The sequence below is a fragment of the Moschus berezovskii genome, chromosome 4 (genome assembly GCF_049115385.1).
Source record: "Moschus berezovskii isolate FMDL1 chromosome 4, NW_MosBer_1.0, whole genome shotgun sequence".
Lineage (NCBI taxonomy): Eukaryota > Metazoa > Chordata > Mammalia > Artiodactyla > Moschidae > Moschus > Moschus berezovskii.
The window spans coordinates 26,727,219-26,739,485 of record NC_142463.1 but is presented as its reverse complement, the minus strand read 5'-3'; the positions used below and the strand labels follow the sequence as shown (position 1 = coordinate 26,739,485).

The 12,267-nt window shown below is 42.2% G+C and overlaps 1 protein-coding gene across 1 annotated transcript in view; it reads left to right on the top strand.

The window, feature by feature from the left end:
* The window catches only part of RAB3B (RAB3B, member RAS oncogene family), a 70,949-nt gene that overhangs the window by 44,796 nt on the left and 13,886 nt on the right, over positions 1-12,267 (top strand). Inside the window, exons 3-4 of the mRNA XM_055403285.2 lie at positions 2,255-2,373; positions 5,180-5,304. Coding sequence (XP_055259260.1) covers positions 2,255-2,373; positions 5,180-5,304 — 244 coding nt within the window. The remainder of the gene's footprint in view (positions 1-2,254; positions 2,374-5,179; positions 5,305-12,267) is intronic.

Below are 12,267 nucleotides of genomic sequence, written 5' to 3'. Positions count from 1 at the left end.
TTCTAGTTTCATTGCCTACTCATTTCCCACAATTCCTTAAGCTCTTCTGGAACAGTCCCAGGAAAAACTCTTCCTTATGCCAAAATACCTTTCCTTTACTTCTCTGCTTGGAAAACTCTTATTTAGGAAAATCCCTGTTGTCTTCCTTCTATTACCGAGTAACCACATCTTTAGGTAATGCTGCTGGACTAGGTAGAGATTCCATCCATGGGAGTGGTTATGCCGTCTACCACATTTCCCATTCTCCTCCTGGGCATTTTATAGGATTGTGCTTTCTTGGGTGTGGGCATGTGACTCGCTTTGGTCAGTGAACGAGAAAAATGGGAGAGCCAAAACATGACTCACATACTTTCTTTCCTTCTCATAGCTTCTCTGTCAGTCTTTATCCTGGAATGAAGCAGACAAAGAGCAGAGCACCCAGCCAACTCTTAATGGATGTGTAAAAATAGTGAAAGATAAAACCTTGTTATTGAAGCTGCTGAGATTTTGAGATTGCTTATTATTGAGTAACCCAGTCTATCCTAACTGGTGCTTTGTCTCTGCTTTGACATCTTTCGTAACTACCCGAAATCACCGTCTTTCTACTTTATCTGAATTGTGTGACACATTTTCTTTATACCACTTATTTGATAATGATGACATTGCTAATTATGAGTTTGGTGGTATGTCTTAGCCACCTGTATACTTTTGTTGAGCCTTCCTGAGGGCAAGGATGATGCTTGTTCCATTTCTGTATCACACAGATTATGATTCATAGCCAAAGTGAGATACTGAAATAGGTGTAGGAGTCAGACAGACAGACTTGTTTTGAATCCTGATTCTTACATTTGATGGACAATCTCTATGAACCTCAGTTTTCTCAACTGTAAAGTGGGAGTAATAATATGTACCTTACAGGGTTTTTCTAAAGTTTGTGGATAATAGATGCAACATATGTACTAATAATGGCGTGTTATAATTCTTTTGTTCCCATTATTTGTTTTTAATATCATTACGGGTAGTGTTCAGTAAATGCCTGTGGGTAAACCTTTCATTGACTGAGGAATAATGGTATGTGCATCAGACTTGGAATCAAAAGTCCTAGATTTAAGACATAGCTTTTTTATTTTTTTTAATCAGCTTTGTGTCCTTGGGAAAGTCACTTACCCTCTCTGCAGTTTTCCATTCTTAACTATAAAATGTAAATACTGATCCTTACCTCAGAGAGACTTTTTATAAAATTTAAATGAGGTAATATATGAAGAAATGTTTTATATGTGCTCCAGTATCACACATCTAAAACTATAATGATACCGAGAGGACTGATTGGTCCCTGACATGAACACTGTGTGGACGTTGTGAAGTACCCCAGAGTATTCCATTAACGCTTTATCGTGGGGTTTGGCTTAGCTTGTTTGTGTTTGTCTTTCCAACTAGACTGTGAGCTGCTTGAGATAAAGAATTGTCTTAGTCATATTTTTTTTTTTTTTAGTGAAAATGTTTGTTTCTCCTTGTATAAATAACACGTTTAGCATTAGCGACAATAAAAATACCTGAAGAAAATGAAAATCCTGATAATTCTTATCTTTCTTACAGAGATAGTCACTATTAACCTTCTGATGTGTTTCTTTCCAGTTTTCTTCTCTGCAAATATGGTTATGAAACTGACATTACAGTGCACATACAAGTATTGTTCCATTTTATATAAATAAACACATAACCATTCTAAAGTTGGATATATGTTAATGATACTTTTACACTGTTTAAATAGAGTTGTAACCAAAATTTTTGTGCCTAAATATTAATGTTAGTCTGATTTTCTATTTTTGTAAAAAAGTTTTTTGAAGGAAAAATTTTAAGGTCAAAGGGTACAAATATTTTTAATACTCTTGGGACTTCCAAATTGATTTCCAGAAAGACTGAACCAAGTTCCACTCCCACAAACAAGGTGTAAGGGTATACATCTCACTACGTCCTTGTCTGTAACAGGAATTATAATTAAAAACAAAGAAAAATCTTTTAATATAATAAGTATCTATTTACAGTTCTTTTGTGAAATGTTCTTTCCTCCTGCTCATTTTTCTACTGGGATTTTAATTATTTTCTTATTAATTTCTATGATGTTTCAAAAACCATTTTATTATAGTCACCAAGTACAAGATAAATAATAGATGCTCCTTAAATATAGTTTGGATTATTAGTTAATTGTCCTGGGGACTTTTTAGAAACAAAAACAGACTTTCTATGAGGCTGACTCCTTCGTTTTCCCACCTAGGACACAGCTGGGCAGGAGCGGTACCGGACCATTACCACAGCCTATTACCGTGGAGCCATGGGCTTCATTCTGATGTATGACATCACCAATGAGGAATCTTTCAATGCTGTCCAAGACTGGTATGAGATTCATTTATTCATCCATTCATCAGATTGTTCATGAAACCCTAGCATGTGCTAAGCCCTATGCTATATGTTAGGGAAAACCAGATAAATAAGACATGGCTCCTGTCTTCACAAAGTTCACAGATGAGCAGAGAGGATAGATCAGTGAGCAGAGAATGACAATATCCTGTGACAGGTGCAGTGATGAGAGTGGTACCCGGGCTGTAGAAACCTAGCCTGGGGAGTTAGGGAATGTGTCCTGGAATTGCTGACATACATACTATGGTTTGAAGATGGACAAGAATTAGCCAGAGGGACAAATGGATAAGAATGTTGCAGAAAAACAGTACAGATGTGCAAAGGCAAGAAGGTAGGTAAGAGGGTAAGAAGAGCAGAGGTCATGAAGGATTTTATGTGCTGGGGTAAGGAATTTGGATTTTATTTGTAGGTGAGGACATTTGAACCAGGAAACAACAGGTTCAGATTAGTGTTTTAGAAAAAATCTTTCTGGACAGAGTACTAAGTGAATCCACATATTGTTTCCCTATAAAGTTTATCCCTTGGCTAGGGGTCAAGTTCATAACAGTTCAATATACAATAGAATCTGACACAATTCCCTAGAGGTATAGCCTCTGAGCAACTTATATCAGGGGCCCCCAACCCCCCAGGCCACATCCCCATCTCTTGCATTACTGCCTGAACTAAACCCCCCTAACCCCGAACCTGGAAAAACTGCCTTCCATCAAACCAGTCTCTGGTGCCAAAAAGGTTGGAGACTGCTGACTTACTTCTTTCTCCCTGGAAAAGTACTCACAAGGAAAGGGAGCATGAAGAGAAGGAGAGGTGAATAGGGAAGGCCAGGACCGGGTGTCCCTATTCAGTGGAGAGGATAAGAATGTGGAAGATGGACAATCTGTGCCTGGTTCTTATCCACAGTCAGAGAGGCAGAGCAGGCTGGGCACAGCGCAGCAGGGCTGGCCAGTGCCAAGCTTGTCTTCTGCTCTTTTTTGCCCAACAGCTACCCTTTGAAGACTTCGCTTCTGCCAAGGAACAGTTGCCATGACTATGTGAGGCACCATTGGTTCCTTGGAGCCTTGAGCTGGGAGTGACCTTTCAGGCTACCTACCCCCACTTCCCAGTTGTGAACAGCAGTCTAGGGTGCCACCCACATGCCTGTCACACATGTGTTCTCCTTCTCAGCCTCTTGGTCATTCCCTTCTTCCTCCTTTCTCCCTCTTTCCTTTTAACAACTCCTTTTCTCCGCCTTTCTTTTTTTCTCCTTTCCTCCCTCTTTTTTCTCTTCCTCTCTCGTTATACCTTTTTTCCCTCCTGTTTTTTTCCCCTTTCTTATTCTCTCTCTTCCCTCCAGTCATGACTTTCCCCTCCTCCTCCCTGCTCCCCTCTCTCTATCTCCTCCCACCATGAAGAGATTAGCTCTTTAAGTATCTCCACACTGCCCATTCCCTGCCAGCTTGACCTCCTTCCCTTTCTCCATCAGTCCCTGTTCATCCTGCCTCAGGAACACAGTGACTTTAACACCTGGTGACGATTCCTCCAAGAATAACCTAAGTTGCTAATCTAGGAGCTGAGAGTGGATGGAGGTGGGAGGAAGATGACAGAAGAGTGGCACGGGAGGCACAGGGAGTTGGCTTCAGGTCCCTGCCTTGAGGCTGAAGACTGTGTGTCTTTTTCAAGCTCTGACCTTCAGTTTTGCCTCTGGGAAACTTGGTCCCATCCTAGCACCCATCTGCCATCTAAACCTCAGTGCCCAGCACAGAACCTGGCTCTCTGTAGTTTCACTGCAAATGGTGTTTGAGTGAATTCCATCCGTTGAGGAAGTGGCTTTTCACCCTTAAAGAGAAGATGGGTAGTGAAATCAGCTTTAGGAGCAGGGTTGGTAGTTGGTCCAGTCTGCAGTTAAGGTTGAGTTAGATTGAATGTCAGTATCAGAATAGGATCAGAGTTTATTTAGATCTGCTTCAGGATTAACTATTTGCTGGCTCCTTCCTTCATCAGACATTCACTGACTTCTCTGTGCTCTATGCTGGGGGAGCTGGTACCACAAAGATGGGGCTTCCCTGGTGGCTCAGTTGAAAAGAATCCACCTGCCATTGCAGGAGACATAGGTTTGATCCCTGGTCTGAGAAGATCCCACATGCTGTGGAGCAGCTAAGCTCGTGCCCCATAGCTACTGAACCTGTGCTCTAGAGCCCGGGAGCCACAACTGCTGAGCCCATGTGCTGCAGCTCCTGAAGCCTGTACTCTCTAGAGCCTGTGCTCTGTAACAAGAGAAGCCACGACAATGAGAAGCCTGTGCAGGGGATTGAAGAGTAGCCCCCACTTGCTGCAACTAGGGACAAGCTGGCGTAGCAACAAAGACCCAGTACAGCCAAGAATAAAAAATAAATACATAAATAAAATTATATATAAAAAAGAATAAACCTATTTCTGCCCTCAAGGAGAGACAGATAAATCCAGCCAAATGTAATAACAGATGCCACAGTAAAGGTGTAGGGAAACAAAAGGGAGGTAACTGTTCCTACCTGTGAGGTGTTGGGGGACTGAGTTAGGCCTGCTTCACAAAAAATGTATGCTCGATATAAAGGTCTGGTTTTATTTCCTCTATTTTAAAGTTTATTTCTCATTATAGAAATAATGCATGCTCACTTTCAAAACCTTGTTGAGAAAAGGTTTTTTTATTGGCCACAACACATGGCTTGTGGGATTGCAGCCTCGTTGAAGGGGTTTCTGTGAGCTTCTCAGGGTCCTTTCTGGCCTAGGAGGGTGTCGATAACGCAGTCCTCTCCCTGTCTTTCTTTAGGGCTACTCAGATAAAGACCTACTCCTGGGACAATGCCCAGGTCATCCTGGTGGGAAACAAGTGTGATATGGAGGAAGAGAGGGTTGTTCCCACTGAGAAGGGCCGGCTCCTCGCAGAGCAGCTTGGTATGTGCATGACACATGTGGGTGCATGTGTGCATTGGAGTGGGGCAAATGGAGGGAATAAGTGTGTGTTTTATTTGGGACCTTAAGGATGTGCTGTGATCCTGAATTATGTGCATATGGGCTCTGTGTGTGTTGTTTCATATTTAGGGCATATACATGTGGGCTTCATGCTAATGAATTCTAGGTAATGCATTATTTAGGATACATGTATATTTTGTTACACTGGATGTATAAATAAAATTTAAATATATGAAATCTTTTTTAAAAACCAGTTCCTTCCACAAAGGATTTGAGGTATCTTATAACATTGTCATAGTATATCAATCAAAAAATGAGACAATTGGAGCAAAGGGAAAAAAGGCAAGGGTAGGAGAACATAAGAGAAGGCCGGGGTGAGATAACTATATTTTATAAGTTTTGGGGCATGTGCAAGAGTTGGACTGAAATAGTCACTTTGAGCTTCCTAGCAAAGAGGGAAACATAATCAGTTACAGATTGGTTCAGAGATGGTCCTTAAGATAGAAACAAACCCATTATTCCAGAGAAGTACTGCTCTCCACTGACAACTGTTGACTGAGTGCATGTATGCTCAGTTGTATCTGACTCTTTGTGACCCCATGGACTGTAGCCTGCCAGGCTCTTCTGTCCATGGAATTTTCCAGGCAAGAATACTGGAGTGGGTTGTCATTTCCTTCTCCAGGAGATCTTCCCAATCCAGAGATTGAACCATGTCTCTTGCGTCTCTTGCATTGGCAGATAGATTCTTTACCACTGAGCCACTTGGGAAGCCCAGCAACTGTAGAACAGACTCTATATGCTGAGTGTGATGATGTTCTTAATATCAAACATCCTTTATAGCAACTATAACACTGAATATCGTAGGCTGTGTCTTACAATTTCTGTCAGTGTAAACTGATGTTTTGTCACTAAAATACAATTCACAGTAAAAGTGATTGTATGAAGTCACGAGACAATGTAGATTAAACATGCTGCTCAATAATGCTGTTTTTCCAAGGTTAATGCACCTTGATCCTTGTGCTCCACTGAGACCCAGGTGTCTCAGGTATGTCTTAGTGGCCACACAGCAGGACACCTACCTACACCTGCTTCAAAGAGAAGCTCTTCTTTTCCCTATTGGGGTTTAATATCGGATCACCTTAGATAAGTCTTCTTTTAGAAGAATGCGTGTACTGCTTAGCTTTTAGCTAGTCTCCCTAAATATTTCTCACAACCTCAGTGCTGTAAGTATTAAGGAGAAGGGAGTTTAAAGTTATATTCTCTGCCAATTTCTGAAGTTCAGATATTTGGGCTGGTAGGTGGGTAAATTGTATAATACACAAGTGTGAATTTGTGTTATATATATTTGTATTATGTGTATTACAAGGATATGTATAGCGGAGTGTCGTATACTTCTTTCTTCCCTCTCCTATTATCCAGTGTGGCCTGGAATAGGAATTAGCACGCTGAAGGTGCTTAATAAATAGGGAGGGTGGGCCATTTGGCTCTTGATTGTTCTTCCCTATCACAGGTGTCCTCAGGGCCCATAGAATGTGTCTATACCCATTCCCATGGTTCACAGGACAGTAAGCACGTGGCAAAGCCCACATATGGTGCCCTCTGGCTATCTTATGCCTTCAGCCTGCTGTACCCGAGATGCCCTGCACTTTCCCTGGACCAACAATGCCACTTTTGTTTGAATGGCTCTTTTTTATCCCCCGTCTCCCACTCTTATCTAGCTGGTGAACCCCGACTCAACTTTCAAAACACACCTCCCCCAGCTCTTTTCTTGGTTCCCCCACTTAGAGTACCCTATGCATGCAACAGTCACAGTACCCATCTCCGTTGGGTGCACTTGTTTCCTTATCTGTCTCCAGAAAGCTTCATGAGGGCTGGAAATGAGTCTTGTTTATCTTTATACCCATAGTGCCTGGCATATGGTCTGGCAGTGAGTAAACACTGTAAAAATATATTTTGATTAAAATTTTATGGAGTCAAGTATTTGGCTACTTCATTCTACTTCATTCTAATTATGACTTCCTAAGCTCCTACTCCATGCCAAGTACCGTGCTTCATAATAGGCTATGTTCCCTGGTCTGAGACAGAAACTGTGATAAGCCAGGTGATCAGTGCTGTGATAGAAGGATGCGCCAGGGGCTTTGGATACAGAGGAGGCACCTATTCAGTTTGGGTCAGAGAACGTGAAGCCCATGCTGAGTCTTTTTTTTAAAATGAATTTTGATTTGAGTACAGTTTGCTTTACAATGTTCTGCTATTTTCTACTGTACAGCAAAATGAATCTGCCATACATACACATATTGTCTCCTCCCTTCTGAATTTCCTTCCCATTCAGGTCACCACAGTACATCACAAGGGAATTCCTTGTGCTATACAATATGTCCTTATTAGTTAACCATTTTATGTGTTGTATCAAGAGATAACTCATTGAAAAAGATGCTGTGAAATATTGAAGGCAAAAGGAGAAGAGGGCAGCAGATGGTTAGATGAATTTGAGCAAACTCCAGGAGATAATGAAGGACAGGGAAGTCTGGCATGCTGTAGTCCATGAGGTCGAAAAGAGTCAGACACGACTTAGCAACTGAACAACAACCAATAGTGTATATGTGTCAATCCTAATCTCCCAATTCTTCCTACCACCTTCCCTTCCCCCTTGGTATCCATGCATTTGTTCTTTACTTCTATGTCTCTATTTCTGCTTTGAAAATCTTTAAAATATTTTTAAAATTTATTTTATTTTTGGCTGCACTGGGTCTTTGTTGCTGTGCTTGGGCTTTCTCTAGTTGTGGTGCTGAGCTTCTCATTGTGATGGCTTCTCTTGCTGCCGAGCATGGGCTCTAGAGTGCTTGGGCTCAGTAGTTGTGGTACACAGGCTTAGTTGCCCTGCAGCATGTGGAATATTCCTGGAGCACAGATCGAATCCCTGTCCCCTGCATTGGCAAGTGGATTCTTAACCAATGAACCACCAGGGAAGTCCCTGATTTGCAAGGAAAACAGAGCTGGAGGAGTCAGGCTTCCTGACTCCACATTAGGTCTTGGAGATAAGTAGGAGCAGTCAAGTGAGGAAGAAAGGCAAGGACATTCCAGGCAGGGGGAATAACACTGGCAAAGGCAAGGAACAGCCCTGTGTATTTCAGTTCAGTTCAGTCATTCAGTCGTGTCCGACTCTTTGCGACCCCATGAATCACAGCACGCCAGGCCTCCCTATCCATCACCAACTCCCGGAGTTCACTCAAACTCATGTCCATCGAGTCGGTGATGCCATCCAGCCATCTCATTCTGTCGTCCCCGTTTCCTCCTGCCCCCAACCCTTCCCAGCATCAGAGTCTTTTCCAGTGAGTCAACTCGTCGCATGAGGTGGCCAAAGTATTTCAGTTCAGTTCAGTTCAGTCGCTCAGTCGTGTCTGACTCTTTGCGACCCCATGAATCACAGCACGCCAGGCCTTCCTGTCCATCACCAACTCCCGGAGTTCACTCAAACTCATGTCCATTGAGTCGGCGATGCCATCCAGCCATCTCATTCTCTGTCGTCCCCGTCTCCTCCCACCCCCAATCCCTCCTAGCATCAGAGTCTTTTCCAGTGAGTCAACTCGTCGCATGAGGTGGCCAAAGTATTGGAGTTTCAGCTTTAGCATCAGAACACCCAGGATTGATCTCCTCTAGAATGGACTGGTTGGATCTCCTTGCAGTCCAAGGGACTCTCAAGAGTCTTCCCCAGCACCACAGTTCAAAAGCATCAATTCTTCAGCGATCAGCTTTCTTCACAGTCCAACTCTCACATCCATACATGACCACGGGAAAAACCATAGCCTTGACTAGACAGACCTTCGTTGGCAAAGTAATGTCTCTGCTTTTTAATATGCTGTCTAGGTTGGTCATAACTTTCCTTCCAAGGAGTAAGCGTCTTTTAATTTCCTGGCTACAATAAGCATCTGCAGTGATTTTGGAGCCCAAAAAAATAAAGTCTGACACTGTTTCCACTGTTCCCCATCTATTTCCCATGAAGTGATGGGACCAGATGCCATGATCTTCGTTTTCTGAATGTTGAGCTTCAAGCCAAACTTTTCACTCTCCTCTTTCGCTTTCATCAAGAGGCTTTTTAGTTCCTCTTCACTTTCTGCCATAAGGGTAGTGTCATCTGCATATCTGAGGCCAAAGTATTTAGGGAACCATAAATCATTGGATTGTGCAAGTCTAGAGTAGCGCTTCCCCAGTTAAGAGATTCATGTTACTGGGTGTTCAAGATGATTTTATGTATATATTTTGGTGTATATTAGGAAAAAATATAATTAGCATCTCAAGCCCTTAAGGTTAAACAAGACTGTTTTTAAAAGGTGAGTTAATTTTATATTAGGAAAAAATATAGCCAGCATGCCAAGCCATTATGACTAGTGTTTTTAAAAGGTGAGTTTGTTAAACATTTATTAGGTATTTACCATGTGCCAGGCCCTATTCTAAGTGTTTTAAAGTAATACTCATTTAATTTAAAAGTACCTAATTTAATTTAGGTACATTTCTTATACAGATGGGAAAACTGAGGCACAGAAAAGTTGAGTAACTTGTTTGAGATCACATAACTAGTAACAGGTAGAGTCAGAATGTGAACTCAAGTAGTAGTCTGGGTCCAGAGCTTCACTTTTAACCACTTAACCTCACTATACAGCAAATATTGTAATAACAGATAATATATACTGAGCCAGGCATTATATGAAATGCTTTGTGTTAATTATCTCTTTTAATTCTCAACATAACTCTTCAAGATAGGTCAAGTTCAGCATTGGTGCATGAGGTTCTTGCTGAAGATTATGCATTTAGGAAGTGGTAGAGCCAATAAAGGGGCTTCCCTGGTAGCTCAGCAACAAAGAATTCACCTGTGATGCAGGAGACACCGGTTTGATCTCTGGGTCAGGAAGATCCTCTGGAGGAGGAAATGGCACTCCACTCCAGTATTCTTGCCTGGGAATCCCATGGACAGCAGAACCTGGCAGGCTACAATCAGTCCATGGGGTCACAAAGAGTTGGACACAAGTGATTTAGTGCATGCGCGTACACATATATATATATATATACACACACAGAGCCAATAAAGATCTATCTAATTTATGTAGAAAGACAGACGGAAGTGAGATTAATTCTTAGTACAGAGTTTAGGAAGACACTTAAAGAGGGCATTAATAAATTGGTTAGATTTGCGTAGGTCAAGGTAACCCATCTCAGTCCTACTGAACTTCCTGAGCTTTTCTCTACTGCTTACCAGAACTCAGCTATTTACATGTCTGTTTCACACTACACCTCAGCAGTAGTCAGGGTTATGTCTAATTGTTTTCATTATCCCAACCATCCAGCACAGGATACTCATTCACTCATACATTTATACATTGAAAAATATTTATTGAGCATACACTCTGAGACAGATTATATCTTGGCACTTAGGTGTGATTCTTACTATCATGGAACTAATGAGGAAAAGAGACATTAAACAAATAATCATACAAGTAAATATATAATTAGAAATTTGTAAATGGGTAAATTGTATGGTATACAAATTATATCTCAAAACACTGTTTAAAACTGTGATATGTTCTGTATGACTTAGGACTCTCATGGCAAGTGATAAAATCTCAAATCAAACTAGCTTTAATTTTAAAAAAGAATGTATTAGCTTATGAAGCTGGGAAGTCCACTAGTCACAGGACTCAACCGGGTCTCTGTTTCTCAGCTTTGCATATCCCTTTAGCCTCTTTCTGTAGCCAGACTCTGAATGGGGAATAAGATAAATGATGGCAGCTCCAGATTTATAACCTCCAATTTCTGCAAAAGAGGATTCTTGCTCCCAACAACCGTATATCAATCTCAGGGAAGACTATTATTGGATACCTGTGAGTCACACGCCTGTTTCAGTGGCTGCGGGAGGCAAGTATTATAACCTATAGTCCCACTGCAGTTGTTTAAAGTAGCAGTTCCATAAAAGAAGGAATGGTGGACAGATAAAAGTAAGGTAGTGAGGTGAAAGTCGCTCAGTCGTGTCCGACTCTTTGCGACCCCATGGACTGTATAGTCCTTGGAATTCTCCATGCCAGAATACTGGAGTGGGTAGCCTTTCCCTTTTCCAGGGGATCTTCCCAAGCCAGAGATCGAACCCAGGTCTCCCGCACTGCAAGTGGATTCTTCACCAGCTGAGCCACAAGGGAAGCCCAAGAATACTGGAGTGGGTAGCTTATCCCTTCTCCAGGGGATCTTTCTGACCCAGGAGTCAAACTGGGGTCTCCTGCATTGCAGGCGGATTCTTTACCAACTGAGCCTTGGGCTTCCACTAAAAGTAAGGTAAGTCCACCACAAGTGATAGTAAAGTGAAAGTAAAAAAGAGAGACCTAATTTTAGACGGGAGAGTCAAAGACTTCTGAAAAAGTAACACTTAAACTGAGAACAAAAGGATCAGAAAAATATTAGTTAGGCAAAGAGTCGGGGGGCTGGGGGGATTGGGAGGGGATTGTTCCACACCAAGACCAGCCCTAATGTGGTTTACTTATTTATTATTTATTTTTGACTGTGCTGGGTCTTCACTGCTGCACGTGAGCTTTCTCTAGTTGCAATGAGCGGGGGGTAAGTAACCCTTTGTTGCTGCATATGGGCTTCTAATTGCAGTGACTTCTCTTATAGTGGAACGCAGGCTCTAGAGAGCTGGCTCAGTAGTTGTGGAACATGGGCTTAGTTGCCCATGATCCCAAGGCATGTGGGATCTTCCTGGGTTCGAACTAGTGTCCCCTGCATTGGCAGGTGGAGTCTCTACTGATGGACCATCAGTCAGTTCAGTCACTCAGTTGTGTCCAACTCTTTGTGACCCCATGGAGTACAGCATGCCAGGCCTCCCTGTCCAATTCCTGGAGTCTACCCAAACACATATCCATCTCATCCTCTGTCATCCATCCCCTTCTCCTCCCGCCTTCA